Source organism: Ammospiza nelsoni, chromosome 10 (assembly GCF_027579445.1).
Source record: "Ammospiza nelsoni isolate bAmmNel1 chromosome 10, bAmmNel1.pri, whole genome shotgun sequence".
Taxonomy (NCBI): domain Eukaryota; kingdom Metazoa; phylum Chordata; class Aves; order Passeriformes; family Passerellidae; genus Ammospiza; species Ammospiza nelsoni.
The window spans coordinates 5,791,745-5,817,342 of NC_080642.1; the positions used below are offsets into that span (position 1 = coordinate 5,791,745).

The following is a 25,598-nucleotide window of genomic DNA, read 5'->3' on the forward strand; positions in this document are numbered from 1 at the left end:
AGAATAAATTACAGCTTCAGCTGTCACTGTAATGCAGCATGCAATTTTATGTAATAAAACCTAGGCACAAGAACCCTTTCTGACTGTAAGCTGGCTCTGTGAGTCATATTGTATTGAAATGCTCCAGAATTCTGTTGTGGGAGCAGGAATACTGAAGCAAAGACAAGAAAGCCTCTATAAAGTGCTGGCAACCATGAGGAAAAAATGTCATCAATCTGTTCGAGGAGCAGGGCTTGTAGGTAAAACATATAGCAAGACTGAAGTTCTCTGATATAAATCTTCCCTGACATTGTTGGTCAGCAGCACCTCTTAGTCTTGTAACAGAGAAAATTAATCTTCAGTTAATCCAGATGTATAATTATTTACTTTTGGGGCTCAGACAGTCTCTGACACTTTTCTTGTCTGGAGCCAAGGCAAGAAAACTCTGCGACTTTTCTTGCCTGGAACCAAGTTGAAGGAAAAAGGTTGCAAGACAACTTTGGATAGTAACATTTCTGTAGAAATACAGTAAGTATAAAAAAGATAACTATGGATGGGTATTTTGTCTCTGGTGTGCTCAGCAGGACCCTGGTGGTGGCAATCGCAGCTGTGGCTCCCTGATTATTGAAGGAAGCTTTTGGCTGGAATGGGAACAGCTCTGGTCAGAAAGCAAAACAGAGTTTACACACCAACAAAGGATTTGGCGCAGCTCCCTTATCTCCCCTTCTCTTTCTTCCTTTTCTCTAATTTTAAAGATCGGCTAGTTTTATATTTGCAGCTTTCTTCACGTTTGTTGATGTCCAGCTTTGATCTGCAACCAGCTTGAGTTTACTTTTATGCTCTGCTGAATGCTGCCTTCAGCCTCAATTTCAGAGCTGTGCAAATAAATTATAGCGATGTGTTTAATTAAAGTTCGTCTCATGTCCTGATTGCAAACTGTTGCCTTCTCAGATACAATTTGCAAATATATTTTGGAGTTTTATTTTAGGCAGAATGACTAGTTGAAGGTTATTTAATTGTGATTGATTGTGCATGGGATGTTTCTGCTGCCTTTATTTTGTGAACAACCTGAAAATAGTAGCTGAATGCTGAAGGACAAATGAAGGGCATTTGCAGTGAGATGTAGTGAGTCTGAACAGTTACAGAACTGGGGGCTGATGTTTCTAGAATTACATGTGTGTGTTTTGGAGAAATTGCCTTAATTCTAAGGAATGTACAATATTTATTAACATTAAATATTTAGTTTTATTCGATACTTAGAGTTTCTTTAGGGAATCTAATTCTGAAACCTTTTGGTGGGTAGGCAGGAATTGTGAATATGAGGAATATGAGGGTGACTGTGTCATTTTCATGCCTGCAGCTTCCACAGGCCTGAGGTCCCCCATAGTTTGTGCAGAATCCATTCATTAATATGGGTCAGGAGCTTGGTATTTGGTAAAATACATTCATCATTTGAGGTTACTGAACTATAGCACTACCAACAGGTACCATGAAGAGAAGACTTTTCACCACAGCCATTCTGTGGTGGACATTTCATTTCATTTCATTTCATTTCATTTCATTTCATTTCATTTCATTTCAGCACAGCCATGCTGCTTTGGGTTTGCTTTCTGCCCAGCTTTTAAGAGCTCAGTTTAAGAGCTGCTTTCTTATCTGCACTGCCTGCATCCTTATTTTGGTGGTCAGAAACATCCCTTCCTGGGTATGCCGCCTTTGAGTTTTGTGTTGAGTTTTTTGGTTTTTTTCCCCCTTCAATGGTTTCTTCCCTGAGTCTTTTTTTGCTGCCTTTTGGGTAAATAAGCCACAATCTGTCTCTCAGGCAGTGGTTTGGGTACAGATATATAATGCTGTTATTAAATCCTTCTCCTCAGTCAAGTGGACTGGTGAGAATGTGATAAGACAAACATACTTCTGTTATTATTTTTAACCTATTTATCTTATTATTTTTAATTGCCTCAGACTTAGCAGGAAAGCAAGGTATAAAAACAGTGTCCAGCATCTTCAAGACCCCAGCTGCCACCTGCTTCATATAGTTATTCATATTTTTCCTTTGCAAGACCTATTTTCCTCTGTGTCATCCTTGACTGGATGAAGTATACTCTTTTTTTCTGTTTCATTTTTGAGATAAGTAGAGGAAATTAGGATAAAAATCCCTGACCGTCTTGATTGTTGCATTTTCATGATTATTTGTCTTTTCTGTTTTGGGGGAGATTCTGTTAGAATTTTTAAGATGGAATGTTTACAACTCACTGAGCATCATCTTGGGACTTAGAAAACTAATAAGTTGCCTAACATAAAATAATTACTTTTCCTAAAAATGTTTGTTTTATTACCTACCCCTACTTCATTTCATGCATGGGGGAATACTACTGAACTCCACAATGCACATCACAATTTGCTCTAAATAGTCATATCTTTGAAACAGCATAGCTTGAAATGATTGGAGGAGTAAGTTCCTCATTCAGATGGATAAAACAACTCATTCTTTAGCAGTTTCCCAGTTTTAGGGTAAGAGGATTTACTGTGGCATAGCTAAACCAAGTAGACAAGTGCTCTTTTTCGGCACCTGATAAAAGGATGAGTCCTCTTTTGTTTTTGAGCAGAATTATTCTACCACAGGAAAGCAGTTTATCAAATACAAGTAGTTGGGGGTGGGGTGTTTCACTTTTCATAAAGCTGGTATGTGTAAAATGAGGATTATGTCATGTTGTAGGCATTTCTAAAAACAGAAATGAGAAATAATAGGAAATTTAATCTTTATTGATTTCTGGAGGTATTAGAAATGTTGTGACTAAAACGGGCCTTCATGCATCATAAATGGTCTGTCAGCTTCTGAATGGATTATTAGGAAGGTAGAATGTCTGGATTCAATAGGATTCTCCACCATTATTTTGAGGTTGTATTTTTTAAATATTTAATTTTATATTAGAAGTTAGGGTTCCAATTAGTTGAGCCACAGTCCACTAAATAAAACCAAAACTAACTACTCTGAGCTAGTATTGCTGTACTGTATTCCATGAGATTTTATTAATACTGCAAATTATTTTGCTTTTTATTACAAATTTTACTTAAATGTATAGAGGAAGGGCTAAGAATAATTTGCATAACTGTTTTTATAATTTCATGCGTACCTATTACTTTCTAGATTGTATTGCCAAAATGTTACAACTTTATTCTAAACTCTTCCAGTGAATTATTGACTTCATTTGGCCAGAGATGAGCCATGTGTATTTTTACTTAGGGGAAGATTTAATTCAATTTTTGTTCATTATTTTAGCTGGAATTAGAGGTGCTATTAGCTGTGCAGACCTCTGGGTACCAGGCTATAGATGCTATTTCCAGAATGTGATAACCTTTGAGCTTTGACGTATCTGTATTTCATGTGGAAGATGTGTGATGAAAGCCCATGAAACTCTGTTCTATCACACCCAGCTGCTCCTTCATTATGCAATTTCTTACACATACTCTCAATGCATGAATGTACTTAATAGCTTTGGCACTGGGGCCAACTTTTAAAATTTGAAGCAAAGCACATGGTTTGCAGAGTGTGTGGGGCAGCAGGGAGTCAACTTCTGTTTTCCACATAATTAAAAAATGAGCTGTGCTTTTGCAGGGCCTTTTTCTGTCTCTGTCTTGCTGGGCACGTGTTTCCTGGGAAAGACCAGTGAGCCTCTCTTGAAGATGCAGTTTGCATCCATAAATTAACTATGAACATCCAAGGGCAGTTGCTGAACGCATAAATAATTGTGCAAACATGTAGTTTTGTTGTTTACAGAGCAGTGGATAGCACCCTGGAGAAGCAGAGAGCCAAAGGGATGTGCAGAGCAGCAGCACACGAATGTAGATGGGCAGGGAGCTCATTTCCACCAAGGCATCCTGCAGAAGCAAATGATCTTCATGATCTTCATGTTTGGGTATTGATTTTGCCTCAGGAAAAGTCAGTGTGCTTCCTCTCATACAAATAATGACAGCCCTGATTTTTGCTTTGGAGAATAGGTGAGGAAGGCATTGGGTCCAGAGGAATCCCTAGAAATCAATCTAGATACAACCTCCCATAACCTCTCAAGCCATAAGATTTCTGAGACAAATAACCATTGTATCTAATGACATATGTGTAGGTACAAATAAAAATAAAGATAAGAGCTACAGAAAGAGGTAAAAAGTTTATGAACTTAAGTACCCTGCTAAATACCCTTTCCCTATCTGAGGTTAATTCTTTAAAACTGGAGGCATGAGATTAGGTAAAACAGAAAGTACCTTTCCCTAGTATGAAATCTTTACTTGGTTTTATCCTACTTTTCAGGTACAGGAAAAAAATTATATTGTCTAAATAGTTTTCTAGTTCTTTAGAGATGAAAACCCCCATCTATTTCAGAAGAAACGGTGAAGTGTGAGCTTTCCTGTTCTACATTTCATTACTTGGTGTTGTATCTGATGTTTTCCTAGTCAGAAGTGTCTTATAACTTTGGCTGGCCTTTCCACATACTTGGTTTGTTCAGCACTGATGACATATTGCAGACTTGGAAACTTTTCTGAAGCATTTACAAAGACAGGAATATTGGCAAAGTTTTTGTATGGTTTCAGCTTGAATGTTGAGATGCAAACTCACACAGATACATTTTTTTAAAGGGTAAATACTTTCCTAAAATACCCATGTTCAGGAATCTACTAAAATTTCACACATCCTACACATCCAGAACAACTGTTGCTAGAATTTAAACAGTTTGTGTAGGGATACCCAAAAGCAGAACTGTTGCCTTTGGCCATGAATCCATACTTAAGTTACAGAACTGAACTGAAAGAGAAAACTTTTCCATCCTGTACTGTTCCTCTTATTTTAATTTTTAAACACTTATGTAATATTCTTGTGTTTTCTTGTACATGTGTTTTATGTGACCACTGGCTACAGATTTAGAGGTTCCAGAATGTCCTCAATGATGTCCTGAGAGGTTCATAACATTCTAAAATAGTAATGTACAAGACTGATTATCCTCTTACTTTGTTTTTACCAGAATTTATTGCTGCAAATGTGTGAGAAAAAGGCCGTTGGTCATTCTTAAATGATATATTTTTTAAAAATACTTGAAAACTCATCTTGAAATATTTTCCATTACTGCCAGTGCTTGACATTTAAAAATAACTTAGAACTTGTTCTATATTTTCTTGCAGAGTCCTAACGGAAGAGCTGAAAATCTTCCACGTTCTAAACACTTTTAGATCAAAGTGACTCTAAATAATTTTAAAAATATGTATTAATAGAAATCATCAGAGCATAGTCTGTTATCACTGTAGTTATCTGAGTATAATGCTTGGATAACTGATGGATTAAAATAAAATACTTCAGTAGTTAGGTAAGATTGCTGAGGAGTCACAAAATAAAACTGTGTATTGGTGGAGTTTGTGGTTCCTGTGTATTTTCAGAAGTGACCAGTAAAATCACTCATTCTTTGAAATACTTTACTAGACTCTGATTATTTTAAAGAAAATATACAGAAGTGAATTAGTATCCTTTAAACAGTTTTAAATAAATTCCTGTAGCTAATGAGGGGAATGTCTTGTCAGAATCAGCATCTCTTATAATCACTGGGAAAAAAGGAGGGGATAGTTTATCATAGGTTATGAATTGTGAATTAAAACCACAAAAAATTATCTGTCAGATTGAACTTTCAAGATCTTTGCTATTAGAGATATTGCTGGTTAGAAGTTGGTGTAAGGCAATTGCAGGGCTCTGCTCAGATGCTTGTGCAAACAGCTTTGTTTCCATGCAAGGAGCACCCTCAGTGATGTGTGGCTGTAACTGTAGCCTGAATTTTGTCTCCTCTTTGCAGGCAGAGCTTGTTGATGTCCAGTATGGGACCATGGAAGACCTGATCCGGATTCAAGCCATCACAAACGTGACCAAAAAAATTGCACTTTTGAAGCTTGGACAATCACCTTTGCTTTATAAGGTTAGTTACACATCAGCTGAATTATTCATTTGGTGGGTTGGTTTTTTTTTTGCTTGTTTTTTTTGTGCTTCAGAGTCCAAAAACAAAGCGTTTCCTATTTTCCCCAATAAGTCAGGACTTACGTTCAAATTCTTCCTCAGTACTCACCACTTTCACTCTGAAGTGCCTTTTATGTGTTAAGAGTTGTTTATTTTTCTGTATATCTTGCAGTGCCTCAGTACTCTGCTGTATTTTCTCTGGGTATACTACAAGCCTTTTGACAAACAAAGAAATCTCTGAAAGAACTAATAAAGCAGAAGGGATTGTGTCTGGAGAGGGTGTACATGGGTGCACGTGTATCCATCCTCTCCAATCCTAGCTCTGGCAGAGAGCACAGAGCAGGAGCTCATTAATCCACTTTTGCACTAAACATAATAAACCACTCAACATGTAAACCACATTTAAACTCTAAACATCCAGTAAGTGCCTTCTGTTACAAATATCTTATAAACAAAATTGCTGCTTTGACTTTCAGAAAATACAGAAAGTGTAGTAGCTCAGTAAATGCTTAAACAATTCATTCCCAATTCACAAAAGCAATTATAAAAGAGCAGTGACTCCAGATCTTGCAGTTAAGTAAATCGGGACCTCCTCTGTTGGCCACAGAAAGCACAGCCAGGACTTCAATACAGATTCAAAAAATAACCACTTAATGTTTTTTTCTATAGGAATAAGATTTGTCTCAATAAAAATGCCATTTTCAACTGAGTAGCTTTAGCTGTTTGTTTAAATTATTGAGATGCAATTTAATTACGGCTGCGAAAGGTCAGTTGTCATTGCTGGGGCTCGGTTGTTGCCCATCATTTCCAGCAATAGATCTGATCCTGCATTTCACTGCTGACAAAGCCAATGAAACAGCAATCAGGGCTCATAAAGCAGGGGTTTGATAAAGATGTAAAGTTTGCTGTAGCAGCACTGTCTGTGAGATGGAGTTTTTACCAATTTGTGTTCCTGTGGACACTCACTGTGTCTGAATTACCAAGCAGCCTGAAGGAGGAGAGGTAACCAGAATGTGCTGAGGACAAGGCACATCTCAGGAGCTTTTTGTGTGGGTTGGCTGTAGCCTGGTCCCAAATAGGGGCTGTTAAATGGCTGAGGTGCATTAGCTACATTTCTGGTGCTCCAAAAGAATCAGCTTTGCACATTCAGAGTCTGTTACACAGCACAGACCAAAGTGTGCTGTGATCAGGAGTCTGACTCAAATGTGTGCTCAGGGTCTGAGGTAAAATTGCAACCACCCAAACCTACTTCCCATGTTCTCCTCACAAAAGGTTTGCCATTTTTCTTGAGCCTGTAAACTACCCTTTTTTAGAGTATAATTTGTTTCTCTTTGGCAGTGGAATAATTGTAAGCTTTACTTTGCTCGTAACTATCAGTAAAGGTGTAGAAAGATTATCAGAAGTAGATTCTCCCTTTCTAAGGAATATTTGATGTGAAATATTGCCTTAAGCTGCAAGTCCTGCTGGTTTAAATGAGCCCAGTATCTCTCTGCTCAATCCACTCTTTGTATCTTTTTCTCTCCCCTAATGTTTATGTTTCTGTACTTACTAAGTCTCACATTTCTGTTTCAGCTGATACTTCCCTCTCCCTATATTTTCCTTATCTCTGCCTTCCATGTGCTTGGTTTTACATCACATTAAAACAGGGCACTAGTTCATAAGAGAGCTGTGACTATATAAACATATATACTTAGTGAGTTTCTTTCCACTTTTTGTATTTAACTTGTATTTTTCATGTTAATTTCCTTAATTTTTTCATTATAATTACTTTATATTATGCAAGTATCTCACTCTGGATTTGAGTCTTATTATTGTAGACCCTGCACTGAGGTTCCATCTTCATAACAGTTTCTAATTATGTCTCTATTTTTCAGTTGTATCTCCCTTGCACAGTTATGCTTTTTGTCTCTCTCTCTTTACTGCTGTTTTTCGTGTGTGTTTTTTTTTTTTTTTTCTATTTTCCCCTTTTGTGTATTTAATTTGCCTTTTAAAAAACGTTTGATTGTTCTTTTTCTCTCTGCTGAATCCTTTGGAAAAAAACCTGAAAAAAATAATAAACTACTGCTGGCAGAAAAAAAATCACCATGAAAACTGAACAACATTTCTTTTGTTTTTACATCATATTAAGAGAAAGGATGTGCTGGTAGAAAAGAGTTTCATGTTCAAGGGGCTAAATTACAGAACTAAGTCAAAGTGATGGAAATTTGAATATTTGGAAATATAGTTATATAAATGGCAGTATTTTTGCAGTGTAGATTTAGTTTATAGAGATTGGATAAGGTACAAAATTGGGGGAGGATTAAGGTTGAAAATAATTTGGAGCTTGTACTTTCAGTCTTTCAGGCTGTGCCCATCTCTCATATCTTTAGACACTGAAAACAACAGAGTTAAGAGCTTGGAATAATTTGAAACTGGAATGTACAGGGAATTTGGAGTAGGCAGAAAAGCCTGAAGTTAATGTGCTGTTAAAATATGCAGTTTAGTCTTAAACATGAGTAATTCTGATTAAATTCCGCAAGGTTCATAAATTTAAGCTGCTTTGTGAGAACGAGATTTGCAGAAATCTGACCTGGAGTTATTTTTGCAATTGGATATGATTTTCAGATTTCACTGGGAGTGTTGTGTTTCTGTTCCAATGGATCAGAACCTGGTTTCTGGTCAGGATGAGAGAGGCAGCAGCCCTGGCAGTGGCACCTGCCCAGAGCCACAGAGACACATCCTGATCCCTTGAGCTGGACCTTTTCAAACAAAGAATGTGTTACCTCAGCCACATCATAAATTACAGCTATAAAGAACATGGACCCTACCTTTAGAGCAGGGTATCCACAAAAGCAGTGAGTCTGGGGAGGGGGAAAAAAGCCCAAAACAAAATAAAAACCAAGTAGTTTACATTGCTAAAAAATTAAATAAAGATAAAAATGTGTTATGTATTTTATATATATAAAAATATCAGAGTAGAGCAAGGGCTTGAGAAGGGGTTTTCACCATTTTTGGTGCACTAAGATCAGTTAGTGAGCAAGACTCTGTTATAGATTAATATAAAAAGTTGAGGGGAAAGGAATGGTAGAAAACCTTCAAGGAGCAGGCAAGAGTATTGCAAAGGCAAAATCCTTTTCAAATGCAGCTGAAAGGTTCAGGAATTTACTACCCCCAGCACCTGGAGTGGCAATTTCCTATAGCAGGACAGACTGAGGCAGGGGGCTGAGCTGTGGGGCACCTGGGGAGCACTCGTGGGACAGGGAACTGGGCACAACCAGGTCCTTTTGGTCTCATTAGCCACAGTAATTCACAGTGCTGGAAAACTGACAGGAGGAAAAAATTCAAACTGTTTCAACAGCTCCTGAAGGGATCTTGTGACTGGTCTGAGACACTTGTAAGATCTGGATTGCTGCAGAATAAAGAGGGGGCTGGATTAAGGAAGAAGGAAAGTTTTCTTAAGCAGGGAGCTGAAATGAGACAAATGCAGAAGTGAGGGAATTGCCATGAAAAGGACACATTTTCTCATACCTTGAGATTGAAGGTGTCTGTCTCCTGGTGCCCTGGCTAGAAGGAAAATTTGTGTTTTGGTGGAACTCTGGTTATTGGGGTCACTGGTGAGGTTGAGTAGCCAGTCAAGGAGGCCAGAGCAGCCTCCTGGTGTCCTTGAAGCAGGAGGATCTATAAATGTGGCTGCTGAAAGATGGGGAAGTTTATTCTCAGTGATTAAGCAAATCACTCATGTGGTGTAGAGCACCTTCTTGGGAAAAAGCACCTTGAGCTGCCCGCTGTGTTTGTAGGCAACTTATTCTAATTGTGCAAATGTGTGGTGGGAGAGAGATGGGCAAAAGCACCTTGGTATCACCCAGCCCCTGTGCCCTGGAGCCCATCTGAGTGTGTGCCACTGCTCTGAGCACGCTGAGGAAACCAGAGGAGGCTTTTTCAGGGAGAACCGCACAGTGGTTTCAATATCCAGCCTCTGGAAATGTCATTACCAGATTCAATTTTTGAAAAATGTTGTGTGTCTTGATCATGATTTAATCTTTAGGGGTTGCAATTCGTGAAAAAGCCATAATTTTTGTCTTAAATTAACTTTTAATAGAGTAACAAAAGCCCTGAAGGCCAAACCACTTCATCTTTAAAATGTTCGCATATTAACATTTTTTCCACATCCATTAAATGAAGATGTTGTTCTACTGTGTAAATATCTGTATTTATTTTAATAATTTACTGCCTTCATAAATATTCATAAAATTGCTTTTTAACTGTCATAAAGTTTAGGAATGTGGAGACTTGGATTTTTATGCAGAGGTTATTGGCAGGCCCTTACAGATAAGGGTTTGCTAAATAGAAAATATTAAAGGTTCCCAGAATAAAGGTAATTTTGCAAAAGGATTCAATTTAATAACTGTGTTAATTTTAAATAAGTTTACTTTAGAAAAAGTAATTTCACTTTTCTACAATGTCTACATTGTTTATTTCCTTTTTCCCTCTGGTACTTTTTATGGCTAGCACATACAATTGTGAAGATGATAGTTTGCATTGTAAATCTCCATTTAACGAGGACCCTCCCTTTCCTTCCGTCCCTTCCTCCCTCCCTAGAGATACACAAATATATGTGTGTATGTTTATATACATATATACAGTGTGTGCATATAAATATACAAATAAAAACTATAGTAAAACCCCAAACATTTTAAAGGGAACATAAACACTTGATATGCATTTAATTATTAAGGACACTGGGGTTTTGGTTGGGGTTTTTTGTGACCTTTTTTTGGGCAGTAAAATTTTTTCCAAGGCTCCTAAAGTCTTTATATACACACATTTCCCCATATGAGTGCCATGGGACTTTTAATGATATTATATCCCTTCCTAAAGCCCTTCTCAAAAAGTCAAGCCACAGATATAGGCAGCATAAATAAAAATTATAGAAACATGTAAAACTATACCTGGGGATCTGGACCTGAAGGGATTATCTAGTAACATCTACTGGATGTTACAGCATCCTGTTTTTCAGGTTTTCTGTAATGTACCATCCTCTTAAAATCTCATCCCAACTCCCAAAATCCTGAGTTTCTTTTGGTAGTCCAAACTGAATTCAGGTTGATTCATTCAGATTGTTGGTGCAGTTTGCTAAGTAGCCAGTTTGTATTTGCACAGGGTATGCTAGTTCTTATTTTGTCTTGAAGGAAGCACTAGTGGCTTTGTGATCCTTTTTCCTTAGCCTTTGTCTCCCCTGAATTTATCAGAGATTCTCTCCTTTGAGTTAGTTGCTTTTATTCTTTATCCTTTTTCACTTCCCCCAAGGACTAGATTTAGTGTACTCATGGTCTTAACCTTCCCCTTCCTCAAACAGCCTCTTTAATCTGTGAGATATCACACAGCCCAAGGAATGGTCCCATTGCATTTCTTCTCTACGTCCTACGTAAGCAAATTCTACCTAAGCCTTCTAAAAATCTGCATAACAACAACAACAACAACAACAACAATAATAATAATACAAAAAAGGTGTTCATATAATTGATTCACACTCATCAGTCCTGTGTTTTGAATGATTCTTTCTGAATCTCTTTCTGATTTTTGATTCATGGAATTCTGCAGAAGCTATTTTGCGCTTTAGTGAATACTGAAAAATGTTATGTTTGTTTCAAAGACCATTGGCCTTTCTTCATCAGAAAGTGAGACATTTAAGACAATGGTAGACACAGTTCTCAGTTATATTCCTCCTTCTCTGACTGATAGCAGTGCTTTCGTGTTCCTTTTGAACAGAAGGAACAAATCATAATAATTAGAGAAGCCTGGAGACACCCTGCCTCCATATCATAAATTTGATCTGGGTTGGCTGGGCTAAGAAATGCACCCCAGCCCACTGAGGAAATGTACTAGAGTTAAAAAACAAAGTCTCTCTGCACAGGTTTATGACCTAATGCTTCATCCTGAAGTCTTATTTTAATTGTTTATTGGTAAACTTAGTTTAAACACAGCTGGGTGGAAAAAAATGAAATTACCAATTGTGATACATTTTCCCCTCAGTGTGAGGTACTGTGGGAAAGAAAATCAAGGAGTTCTACCGACTTGAGAAATCTGTAGTTGATGACTAAAAACCAGTCAAATAGGAAGTCCCAAATGGCATTTTTGTATTTCTGACTGGAGCCAAGTCACACTGAGCTCCTGTGTTCAGTTCCTAGAAGGCTGTTAGTTTCCACAGTAATTTTTAGCTGAGCATGTCAATTTTCCTCCAACTTCATCCAGCATTTGAAGGATGATGTATTGTGACCTGTGCCACCTAAAAGTGAAACAGAGCCAGTGCAGTTATAAATCCAATCTGTATCTGTCCACATGAGTATGAAATAGTTGACAAAAATTTGCTCTCTTATCCCCTTAGTCAAGTGCACTGCAGTAAATTAAAGAGGGAATTCTCACTCCACATTTTACAGTAGAAATGGGGAAAAGTAATTTGCCCTTGTAAGCATTAAGAAGAATATAAGGGTGGGGTAGGAGAAAGGAAATGGATGTCTGGAAGGAAGCATAATTACAGCACAACCTGTCAATATTCTCGAGTAATTAACATTTTGTTTGTATCAGTAAAAGGACTTCTGGTTATTAATAATTTCCTTTTTGCTTACAAACCCCTGGATTTGATTGCATGGAAATAGAGGTGTGCTATTAGCAGAGGAAACAAGGGGAAATGTAAGTTAGTGACCAAAAGTAGGTATTGATTATTCTGCATTTCTGATGCCACACAATTTTCCCTGAATGTTTTGAGAAGGCACTGCTGATTTGCAGACCTGTGTTCCCAGCTGTTGTTCCTATTCTCTCTTTCTCTTCTGTGTCAATACAGAAATTTCTGAAGTCCTGCTGGTGAATCAAACACTGAATTCTTCCTGATTTGACTCAGTGCATAATCCTGTTCTCTTTAGTAACCCTAAACACTTATATTTCTCTTGGGGAAGTGATTCTAAATATTCATATACTCAATTGGCTGTTTAATTGCACATTTGCTGCATGTATTGAATGTATCCTTTGAAAAATTAGTCCAGCTCCCATAATGGATTGCTCTTTCCTGAGGGGAAAGTGTTATAGGAGATCTCCTCCTTCTAGTGCAATAAAATTGAGTGAGACACTAAGTGGCTTCCATTCAAACATGGACAATGGCTGACTCATAAAGAATTCATTGTGGGGTCTTCTGAAGCCCTTGTCTGATTTTAGAGGTGTGAAACTCAAGCATAATTTTCTTTCCTATCAAGCCCTTAAAAAGTGAGTAGTAAATGCACTCATCCAATTTACTGTGTGAGTGCTATGTCCTGATAAATGGTGCAAAGTCAAGTGAAATGGATTTGCTGTGAGGCAACTGTTCAGAAGCAGAGCTGAGCAAAGATATCCATTGCCTGTACCCTGGATCCACACATGTTCAGCTACCTGTGTGCAGGGCACTGGGAAACACCACTTTGTCTTTTCTTCAGACAATCCAAACCTTTTCCATTTGCTCTTCCTGCACAGCACTTGGTCACACTTCTGCTTGTGGTCTTGGCCCTTCTTTTGTAGCTTGTGTAAGGAATTATTTTTCCTACCCAAGCTGCAAATTGAGCTGCTCTTTTGCATTAGTTGAGCTTGGATTTCACAAAAGGGCCATTGACAGACAAATTATCTGGGTCTTTTCCCAGCTCACGTGTTTTCCAGCACATTTCAACAACAGCTGAGAGAGGAGGGAAATAAAATTGAAGATCCATGAGCTTTGAGGAGGGATGAGAGGTGAATGGATAAAATCTCATCCTGCCAGGAGAGATCTACCTGACTTTGGGTTCTTTCAAGGTGTCAGCCGCTGGACTGGGTGAAGCAATGCCAGGAATCTTCACAACTTCCCCCTCCAACAGCTTTGCAGAGGAGAGACAGAGACCAGCATGGTACATCCTGCTTATATTTGATATTTTCTGGAATAATGATCAGAGGAAAAGGTCATCTTTTTCAGGCAACAAGTGTTATATAAGTACTGCCCTCATTCTGTAGTGGGTTTGACTTGGATGGCATGTTCTGTATGGCTGGTTTCTTATTTTATTAGGGAGAAGTTATGATTCTTCTCTGACATTTTATGCTATTTCAAGTCTTTTCTCCTCATTTCAGAATGCTTCATAGCAATCAGTTTATTTACATACCTGTGAACTGAGAAACTGGGTTGAAAGGTATCAAAAGTCACTATTCTTGAGTAAAGTATTTATGTAAAACATGATTTAGGAGATTACAGAAGTAAACAGTTCTACTCCTAGAATCAGTATTTTATTTCATAAATCAGGATGTCAAAGATTACTCAACTGAAGAATGATTTTCATGCCTTATAGCTCTTAAGGATAACCTTGATTTGATTTTTGCATTGGTTCTGTGCTTTAGAGACTCAACTCTGAGAACTTCACAAAATCAACACTTCTGATTTCTGCATGAAAATGTGAATTCTACCTTTCAAACACACAGTCAGTTTCTTTGACTAGAAACATGGACTTGCTGAGATCCAACTTTTTAATTTGCATCCATGAAATGAGGGATATATATTTATATTTCATATTCTATAATAACCAGCCTATGGAAATTTTTTATTATTTTCCCTGGGATTACTTGGATTGCTCCTTTTAGATTGTAGCTGGATTTTGTGAAGCATAGATGGCTAAAATATGTAACTGCATGTCCTCCCTGGAGAGGGAAGAGGTGGCTTTTAGCATTAAATTTGTTAATTTTCTCTTTGACTGCATAATGCCATGGAAAACCAAAGTCAAAATTTCACTCTTAGCCATTTGGACCTCTTGATGCCTGCGCATTCATTTGAAAACAAAAACACCAAGTCCATCATTACAAATATAATTGGCACCCTCTTTGCAAGTACAGCAATAACCACTTGGAATATTTTGTTTCGATTGCCAAAACATTAAACTAACCTTCTGTGCAGAAGGCAATTCTACCACAGTGAACATATTTTCACTTAACAGGAGAAGATTGTGCATTTCAATATGAGAACTCAGGCATTTTAATTTCCTCCTTAGGTGTCAGTGAATAATTCACAAACAACATGCGCAACAAAGTTAGACTTATGTTGTTTTCTCTTGATCTAGGCCTAACAAAATGGCAGCTTCCTTTATACGTTATCCTGCTGCATTCTCATGTTTTAAAGTGAGTTTGGTTTTTGTATTTGGCTTCTGGGGTTTTCCTTGGTGCTTTTTTGTTTATTTTTAGTATTGAACATACTCTCTCGAGAGCAATTCTCCGTATTTGGAGTTGTACTCACTCAAGGTAATTTTTTTTGTTGGTTTTTGGTTTGGGTTTTTGTGTTTTAACTGGTTTTTTTAAGTGTGGATTGGGATGCTTTTTGATATATAGGTTGTTGCAAATAAAAAGATTCTTGAACTTGTTTATGGTCATAGGTGAAGAAAACAAAAATCACATGATCACAGTCACTGGAACCTTGAGGAAAAAAAGTTGGGGACTACTTTCCTTGATTGACTAAAGGTGCAAATTTTCGTTATTTGTTTCAAATTTCACATTACTTTTACACTTCAGATTTTTCCAAAAATCACTCTCTTCATCAGAAAAAAACACCCTTAACCAACAAACCCAAACTCTCTCAAAGCTGCCCAGGAAAGCTTGGTAATTGTGAATAGCCACAGAACATGCACGGGCTGAGATCTGTCAGGGCAGCTCAGTTATGTGGAGATACAGGTAATATTTCAGATGGAGGACGGTGTTTGCATTTTGTGGTGCTGGAGGAGTGCCTGCACTGACAGCTGAACCTGTTATTTACCTTTTCCCACTGTCAGTTATTATGCAGGCACAAGAATTCTCAGCACACAGCCTCAGAGGTGACCTTGAGGTGACCTAGAGGGACCTCCCTTGCAATAAGATGGAAGCATATATTTCACTTCTGAGTCAATCTTCGTTTTCCCTGGAGGGGGAATTGACTATATTGCCTCTTATATCAGTATTCAGTTATATGTGATGGGTTTATGTTATAAAATGTCCACTGGGGAGCTGACCTGACAACTCATTTCAGTCAGGCCTCCACTGTAATCTCAGAGGAAAAATGATAACATTTAATCCACTTAACCACCTGGGCGTGTCCCGTTCCTGTTTCTCATATTAGAGAGTATAAGGAAAAAAGGCAAGGCCAAATCTACTAGTTGAGACCATTCTTGGATTACAGACTGAGGAAATCTTTATGAGACATTCGAGTTTAATTAGTCTGGAGCATCTGTGTAGAAATTACTGTCCTTTACCATGGTAAGGTGCTGCAATGTTCCTTAAAAAAGGGATACAAGGAAGGCATTTGGAATGCATTAGGAGAGCTGGGATCTGGCCTCCTCTTCCTCCCTAAGAACAGTCCCATTCCAAGCAGAATGTATTTTTTTCTTGGTTTGGAATACCTGAGAGAAGTCCAAGTATATTGCTTGCACGGTGCTTCACACCTGACGTTAGTGGAAACATCTTTAAAAGGTGATATTTGCTCTATTCGGCAAAGTGGGGCTGGAAATTAAATACTTATTACAAAGTATTTAATTTAAATTTCATTCCTTTTCAGTGTAATGTTATTCTTTAAAAAGTAGCCAATTAGGAAAGGTTAAGATATTAGTATTAAAAAAATATGTGGAACTGTCATACACAGAAATCTATTTTGCTGTGGCATCTGTACATACAATAGAATATGTTTGCAAATGCCTTTTGTTTCCATATATTCTTTTTCAGAAAAACTTGAACTCTTTGGAAATGCAAAATGAATCTTAGAAAAAGTGTAATATTTTTAATTAATTATTAATTTAAAGGATAATTTACTAATTTTTACCATTTGCAAGTATACCTGACTGAATGAACTTTGATGTGCACACTGTACAGATTCACTGAAAGTTGCAAGGACAAAATCTGACACTGTCACTCAATGTGCTTTATTTTCTTTGAAGGTGAAGTCATTTCAAGGCATACAGAAACTTCAGGAAATAAGATTTGCTTCTGACCTGCCAACAGTGCAGAATTGTTCAATACTTGGTGATACCAGTGGTAACAGGGGAAGAGTAGATTAAATTACCTATTTCTCCCTTCTTCTGTTCTCGAGCAAACAGAATAAAACTACAAATACGTTATTTAGTTTCAAGAAAACCTAAGTTTTCATATCCAAATTAGCTTGATTGTTAGTAAAAGAGATCTTTGTTCACAGTAAAATGATCAGCTTGATGCAGTGAGGTTTCCAGAAGAATATAGAAAAACACCACTTTATGTTAAAGCACGTTAAAACTCCCTTTATTTAATATAAAAACCATACTTAAATGCGTTGCACGTACGTTTTACAGAACAATTCCCCTTCAGCAAAAGTAGCCATGGGTGGTGTTTGATCAGGTAAAATCTCACACGACAATAAGGTCACGGCCACCACACGGCACCTGCATTGTTGAGATCCTGTCGCCATGAGCTGTCGTGGTGAAGTGCACACGAGTCTCTCATCCAGACTGATCAGCTGCTGAGTCTTCTGTCAAGAAGTTCTTATTGACCAGAAAAATCTCTGCTCCTTTCTTTCACTGTGAGAACATCGTGTAAGCAATGCCCTCTGTCAGCCTGATACCCTTCCTTGGCACAGCCTGTGCTTAAGGGAAGAGGATGGGTTGCAAAGCAAAAAGGAAATAATATTTTTTCCCCTGGTATTCTTGGAAATTGCAATCATAGGTGTCTTGACTCGCTGAAGTGGAGGATATGTCTGGAGCAATTTAATTATAATCATGACTGTTCTGTGAAATGGGATATTTCAGTTCTGAGTCTGTTTATCTCTGCAATAGCTTTTGGTGATGAAGTCCTCTATGTGGATGCTTAAACATTTCTTGATATAGAATTGGACATTGGAAAGCAGGTATATAAAACTCTGCTAATGCTTTACCATTTATTAGGAGGGAAGAAAAAGAAAGAAAGATATACAAAATATTCCAGCTTCAATCTAAATCTGAACAGCCCAGAGTAACTGATGTAATTCTGAAGGTACCACCTGCACGCTAAATATTTGTCTTCACCCTTTAGGGTATTAGAAAGAGATTTTTTTCTTTTCTTGATCTCAAGATTAATGGATAGTGTGATGACTTCTTAACAAATCTGTGCTCTTTAAAAAACACCCAAACAAATTTTAAGCTTTTATTCTATTCCTGAATGAAGCTAGTTGGTGTCTCATTGTCAAGGTGTGTTACATGATAATTTGTTTAACCTCTGAAGATGTTTCTAAATGATGGGGAAAAAATGTCTTTAACATTACTATAATCCTGTTCTCTAATTTAACTTGAACAGAAAAAAAAAGCCTAACCCAACATGAAACATTGCACCTCAAAAGAGTGTTTTCTAGAAAATTTCTCTTATTTTGTTGCAGAAAAGATCTTAAATGGTAAGCCTGGAACTTAACATCAATGACTGTGAGATGAAATTCGTATAAATATTTTTAAGACAGCCTTCAAAGTGTTCAGTTGTTTACCAATTATCAAAGATTATCATACTGGGAGCAAAGAGTTGTTCAGGGTTTTACTGTCACAGCTGCCTCTTTACCCAGTATCTTCATGGAATGGAACAGATCATTCTCCTCGGAAATCTTGTGTGAAAGGACAGTTTATTAAATGCTGGCAAAAACTCAAAAAGGTAAAATTGATTTTAAAACCCCTGTCATCCTGCTCTAAGTATCTTAACTGTGTAAGCTCTTGTTGGAAAGATGAGTATTAATTAGTTTCTGTTTTAATTGTGTCTATCTCTACAATTAGCTGTCTTTGTGTACTTTGTCTATTTTAGGATTAACCTTTAGTATTTGCTATGAAAAAGAATCATAACAATTATATGTATATTAATTTCCCATCCCCTGAGAGAATTAGGTTCATACACAGTGAATCACAGAATAATTTAGGTGGGAAAAGACCTTTAAGATTCTCAAGTTCCCTCTCCAAACCCACCACTAAACCATGTCCCCAAATGCCACATCCACACATCTTTTAAATCCCTACAGGGATGGTGACTCCACAACTTCTGGGCAGCCTTTCCCAATGCTTGAAAACCCTTTTGGAGAAGAATTTTTCCTAATATCTAATTGAAACTTCCCTGGTGCAATTTGAGGCACTTTCCTCTCATCTAGTCACTTGTTATTTGAGATAGGAGACCAACAAATAAAGGTCAGGAAGCCTGACTTTGAGTTTCTTACCAATTAAGGGTTTTTGACATTGAAGGTGCTTCTTTGATGTGAAACTGATGCAGTTAAATGCAGGCTTAGGCACGAGGATTTCAGTAACTACCAATTTTCTAAACAGAATGGATAGAGATGCATTTTCCATTAAAAAGTGATGCAAAAGCAAGCTTGCCCTGTAACCCTGAACTGGCTTCCTTTTCACCTTTTTAGTTAGAAGCAATAGAAAGTACAAAATTAGTCACCACTGTCAGTTGACAAAGAGAAGAAATTAATGGCTGAGAACAGAAATTTCTGTTTGTGGGGTTTTTTCATTCTGTCTCTTTTGCAGACTTATTGCAAGAGAAAATGCTTGTTGTGAACTTGGAAATATTCCTTGATTTTCTGTAGATTTCTGTCTTGGGCTAAACACCAGGGCCTGTGATTGTGGTCTTCATTCTGTGTCAGCCCATTAATTGATTACTTTGACGATGCATTCATTTCTGTAGTGTAACTTGGTGTTGAGATGGAGCTTTTATTTGGGTTTTTAGGTTGGAGGCTTTTGGTTTGGCATTTGTTTGATTTTTTGTTGGTTCTCAGTTCGTTTTTTTCTTTTCCCCCAGAGTGAAGTTGTATATTCTTTAAAGACTTTTTCTGCAAGTTCTGTCTTAGGAGTTACAGTGCTGTAACAGATGTTGATTGATCATGAGTTTTATTGTATTTCTTTTTCATTCATCTTCTAACTGCAGTATTCTGTTTGTCATTTAGAAAGTTTAGTGGAGTTCTAGGAGCTGTAAGTGGTGCTAAATCTTTTCTGTGGGCCCATCCGAGGGAACTGTGTTTTTAATGTACAAGGTTTCAAAAGATATTTTCTTTTGGTCTTTCCTTTCCTTCCCGAAAAAATTGTCAGAGAAAGACAGAAATAATGTGCTGTCAATGACCTAGTTGAGAAGTGTGACAGAGCAAGGGTTTTACTACCACATCTTTCTTAACCACCCTTGTGTGACCTTGTTTTGTTATTGGGGTCTTCCTTTCCTAATCACAGTGACAGCAAGTTAGACCTATTTTTCACATTTTATATTTTTCAATTTATTTCTTAAGACAGGAGAAGGACATAATTTTGGATTGATGTTTTGGAACTAATTGTAGACTGGTGTTACTGAAGAGGAGCTGGGGGTTGTTGGTTTGGCTTTTATTTATTTTTTTTTCCCCTAACTGCTGGTGAATGAATGACTTTGTAGTGCTTTGTGACTGCCAAACTAATCCAGCTGCCTTCCCTGTTCTCATCAAGTGCTTCAACCTTGGACCTCCTTCATGTAGCTCTTTCTACGATTTCATTTTGGTGAAATGGGCTATTTAGTAGGTCACAGGAGGAGGCAGAGCTCTGTTTTACTGATGTGCTGAGTGGAAAGCAGTGAAAGAGAAAGGACCTAGGAAGACACAAAAGCTGCACATGTTGGCTTTTTCAGCTGTTGCATCTTTTGTGTAGATTGCCCGCAGTTGTGCTGTACCAGCGTTATATATAAAGTGGTGCTTCATTTTATTACATATTCCACTTTAAACCTTGATGTTCAGTAGGAAAGATGCATTCATGATATGGCCTGTGTAGCACAGTTCATGAATAAGTTCTTGTGGAAAAAAAAATCTAGTTTCTGAAATGTCAGTGAGGAAACAAAATCAAGACTAGCCTAATTTTTAATTTTGGAATTTCTAGGGGAGCTTAAGAGTGGAAATCACTACTGATAATTTGTCTGCAACAATAATTTATAAAGAACTTTTATTGCTAAGGTTTCTAATAACTTCTTTAATATTTATAGTTCTTGAAATGACTTTATGCACTAGGGCACATTCTTTACGATCATTTCTTTTATCACTCCTAGTTTGTGACTGTTGTTCTAATAAGGAAGATAAATAAGTTCATTCTGAGTATTGATTTACTCAAAGGCATGCTAACCAAGTAGTTAAACACTGCTCTTTTCCATAAATGACGCTAAAATATTCATTAACCAATTAATAATATTCAGTTTTCCTAGTTGATATATAGATATGCCTGAGGCATACATATAGCACACTCTATATCTTTATATGTTCTACTTGGAAACATAAAATTAAATAAAATGTAAATTTAAAAATACATAATGATGTTATGCAATCTCAAAAGAGACTGTTATATTACATCTAAGGCATTATTTTAAAAGCATGAAACCTGGATGCAGTGTAATAGACCAGGAAAGAGTTGAGCAGGGAGTATGTTTTGTACTTAACAAAAATCCAAAGCAAAAGGCTAGAATTTTCCAGTTCTATTAATTGGATAAGAATTGTGAGAATAATAAAATAAATGAATAGATGTTGGTTTTGCACAGGTCCGGTGAAGGCAGCTATTGTTTTAACAATCTAACAATTGGGGGCAGCAAATGAGCCTTAATTACAAATCTCTGACTGATTGCTGTGTGGGTTCTGAGAGACTGCTGATACCTTGGTGGATCCCATACAACAGCTGCACTCTTGGAGCTGGAAAAGTCATAATCCTGCTTTTGTCTTGGAGATAGAAGGATGGCTTGGGCTGTTTTCATTTCAACACTGCTAACTTCCAGTGTTGGTTCTGGAAAATACCTATTCCAGGTACCCCAAGGATAGTTGAGAAAAGACCATGGAGAGAATCAAAGGTTATGAGTTTACCCTGCATATGAGACACAGTGAGGGGTGTTTATACAAATTAGGGATTTCCCTTGCTCTCTGCTCATCTTCTCCCTTATTCTTGCTGATATTTCGAGGGAGGTTGGAATGAGATGAGCTCTAAGATCCCTCCCAAGCCAAACCATCCTGTGATCCCATGACTGGGGTCTCTGCAGACTGGGAGCCTGCTGCTGGAGCCCAGAGTGAGAAGAGAAAGATTGCAGAGTGCTGAGAGCCCCAGAGGTTGGGGGCAGGTGCCCCAAATGTTTTTGGTGAGCAGAGTGGCTGCAGGCACAGGGGAGCTGCAGCCATCCCCATGGGGGGGATACTGCTTTTTGTGGGCTTTGTGCCCTGAACAAGGTGCAGAAGGGTGAGGGGAACCTGAAATTGCAGCTTTCTGGGGAAGAAGTGCCCTTTGCTGGGAATAATGTTTGAAAATCCAATCTGCTGATCTTAATTTATCTAGTGGTAGGAAAACAAATAAATAAGAAAAAAGAAAAAATACAGTTAGGGGACATTGTCAGATTTGACTTTGGTCTGTGGCTCTGTTGGCAGCTCAGTGGATTTTGGATTAAAAGTTGGGTAGAATGCATAAAATCCAACAAAGGGTCTAATCAGTTTATTCTTGATGATTTAGCAAGATTATAATTATATCTTTGTGTAATTGTTCTTTGTATGATGGAGCTTCAGCTCTATTCTCTCTGTAATAGAGTCTAAACATAGACTGGAATAACCATAAACATAATCAGAAACAAGTTTCAGTGTGAACAGGGAAATGCTGTTGGCTTTCTGGAGGTTGCTCATCTGGACATTCATACAGCCTGTTTCTTTTTAATGTTTACTGAATGTTTAATGATACTTATTATGCATACAGAGTTCCTCTACATGCTTATTTAGGAGTGAGTAGTATTTCCTGAAGATGTAGGAATGCAATAGCAATATGAAAGGCTTTATATTATATACTCATCAAATAATGGAGCTTTTTTTTTCTGGACTGTAAGCAATTCAATTATTTTGTTTCTGAAATAAATTAAGTAAAGCTTACTGAGTCCAATCAGCCCTTGTTTCTAGGGAATTGTAGTTCAATTTCATTTTTAATTAGATTGAACATTGTGAATTTCTTAGCAGTGGTAAGCAAGATCTGGCAATAAAATATGCACTCAATTTGTATTAAAAGTTGCTAAAATCTAGTACAGGGAGCTGGCAGTATATCTGGCTTATGTTTAATTGTCCAAATATCCTATTGTGAAAAATTCCATTTTTAAAAACTGCTGATGTGTAACAAATTACTTTTCTTTGATAAAACTGTATAGAAGATGAGCAGGCAGCAAACAGGCAAAAGTATGGGACAGAACATTCAGTTCTTGATAAGCTTAATAGCACATGTAGGAGCAGGATGTTAAATTTTTTTCTGTGCGAGCATTACAGAATTAAACCAAGATGATTTTTGTCTTGGAGAAGAAGTCTCCAAAGTTTTTTCCTCAACAGCCACAGCTGTCCAGAGTGTGGATTTCCAGTCAAACCAGCACACAACCAGCTTGTGACCAGTGTTCATTGAGAAGTCTGCTGTCCTTGAATAGCATTACTGGAGAGGAATGTACTTAAAAATATAATGGATGGTAAACTGATGGGCAAAGTTGGTCTTACCCATCACTGCCATTCAGCCCCATTGCTCAAAGGCAGATTTTTGTGATTAACATTGTAGAGTTTCTTACCCTTCCCTTCTGCTTTCTTCCCACAATTTGTAGGACATCCAAGAAATACTAAAGGAGACTCTCTCTTCCCTAGAAATAATTTTCTAGATATTAAAAAAAAGACAAAAATTTGAAAACTGAGAATTGTGAAAGCCAATTTTAGTTTGAAAAGTGATTACAGAAAATGTCTTAAAAAAATCTTAAGATATACTTGTCAGATTCTTTCCACAAATAAATGCACTTCATGTTGTCATTTCTCTGGTAGTAACTACATCAAAGTCTTAAGGTCTTGACATGACACAGAGCAACTCTTTGATTTTGTATTGTTGTATTGTTCCTATATATGTCCCTGTATGGAAGGAAGAGTTTGATAAATTCCTTTGCAATATGTTTTCCCCCTTCTAAGACCTTTATGGCAATAGCCTGTCATTTATGAGACCGCTGTGTATGCATTTATAGCTGTTGGAAGTTTTATGCAGCTTAATCCCTTTCCCAGCCCTGTTTGTTCAATATAACAATGATGCCATTCCTCAGGCAAGGACGGTGTTTGAGCTGGAAAGGAAGGATGTGTTTCTTTTTATGGTCCCCATTAAACTGGCTGCATCCTCCATCCCTTTTACAGCCTTAGCACAGCACCTTGAGGGTTGATCAGCAAAAGCCAAAACCTCTTCAGACAGAGTTTTGCCACCAAATTCCTTTGAACATCCCTCAATATTTGTGATGGGGAATCCTGGAACATGATTAAACATCAAGTGCAATATTAAAAATACAAGGTGAAACCAAACCTTACTTTGTTAAAAACTTGCAATTTGGAAGAGTGGTATATATATGTAGATATGTTTATTTAAGTGGGTTTTTTCCACCTTGAGTTTTGTTTGTGTTACCAAGCCCTCTCCAACTGCTCTGTATTACAGTAGATAATAGGTAGTAGAAGATAGCAGTATCTAAATATACTCACAGCATCTATACCTTACTTTTCTGCCCAGTCTGCTGCAGAAATAAAAAGGTACTGTTTCAGTGAGATCCTTCAACATGTTTAAATGTGCCATTGCTCTTGCTTCATAATTTTACATAATGCCAGTTAGCCATATGAGATGAGAGATTCTTTCAGAGCATCATGATTTTAATTGGGACTTCAGCAGAAAAGAGTAATTAATAACTGTTAACCTGTCCAGTAAAGCTGTGTCTCAGATTAATGAACCATGTCTTTCACATGTTGCGCTATGAATTGAAAAATGCAGCAGTTAAAAACTGATTACTGTTATTTGTCTAATTAATGCTGATCTTTGCACTGAAGTATAATGACAATGGGAGATCTTCAAAAGCATTAATATATTTGATTTTACCCTGAATAATATGTATTAGGTACAAACATGTATTTTTTCATGTATTTTTTATATACTTTTTATTTACTGATTAGTTTTTCTTGATTTTTGTTTCCATGCTTCATATGTATTCTGGCTTTGAATATAAAATTCTGCATGCATTTTTGTGAGGTTTACCTGGAAGGGACAGAGAAAAGGGGATCACAATTATATACGGATATAAATAGGGTATTGTTTCTTACTTTACAAATGTGTTATGTCCATGGTTTGCTTTGTTAGCACTGATTGTAATAAACAGTGAGATTGAGAATCTGCCTTTAGGAAGAGGAAGAGTTTTGGCCTCAAGTTACATGGAGGAGGTTCTATGTTAAAGTGACAACATGATCCCAAATTAACTTTGCTGTCAGTAGCTGACACTTAAAGGCCTTTGTTGTCTAATGAACTGTGATGTCATTAACACTTAGGCAGCCATTGTGTAAAATACAATCTTTGCAATTTTGTGTGCAGCTTTAAAGAGATTTAAGTAGTGTAAACTGCCATTTAAGTGTTAAAAAAAATCTTAAGACTCTGTGTTTGTAGCCGAAACATGTTTTATCTCTTTATTTAAGGTTCTGTTACTTTGCCAGACACAGACATATTTCTGATCTAGAAAAACCTTCAAAAACCTCTGAGAAGTTTCCGTGGGCACCCTAATATTATCTATTAGTGTGATTATCTGTGTACAGAAGTGAGGATACACTTTCTGTAGTGTGAAATCCATTCTGAAGATGAGAACTACATTTTTAGGCACTTTTGACTTCAGACATCAA

General features: G+C 37.2%; 1 protein-coding gene across 1 annotated transcript in view; it reads left to right on the forward strand.

Moving 5' to 3' along the window:
- NAALADL2 (N-acetylated alpha-linked acidic dipeptidase like 2) overlaps positions 1–25,598 on the forward strand; it is a 414,540-nt gene that overhangs the window by 257,559 nt on the left and 131,383 nt on the right. Inside the window, exon 5 of the mRNA XM_059479300.1 lies at positions 5,808–5,927. Within this exon, the coding sequence (XP_059335283.1) occupies positions 5,808–5,927 (120 nt within the window). The remainder of the gene's footprint in view (positions 1–5,807; positions 5,928–25,598) is intronic.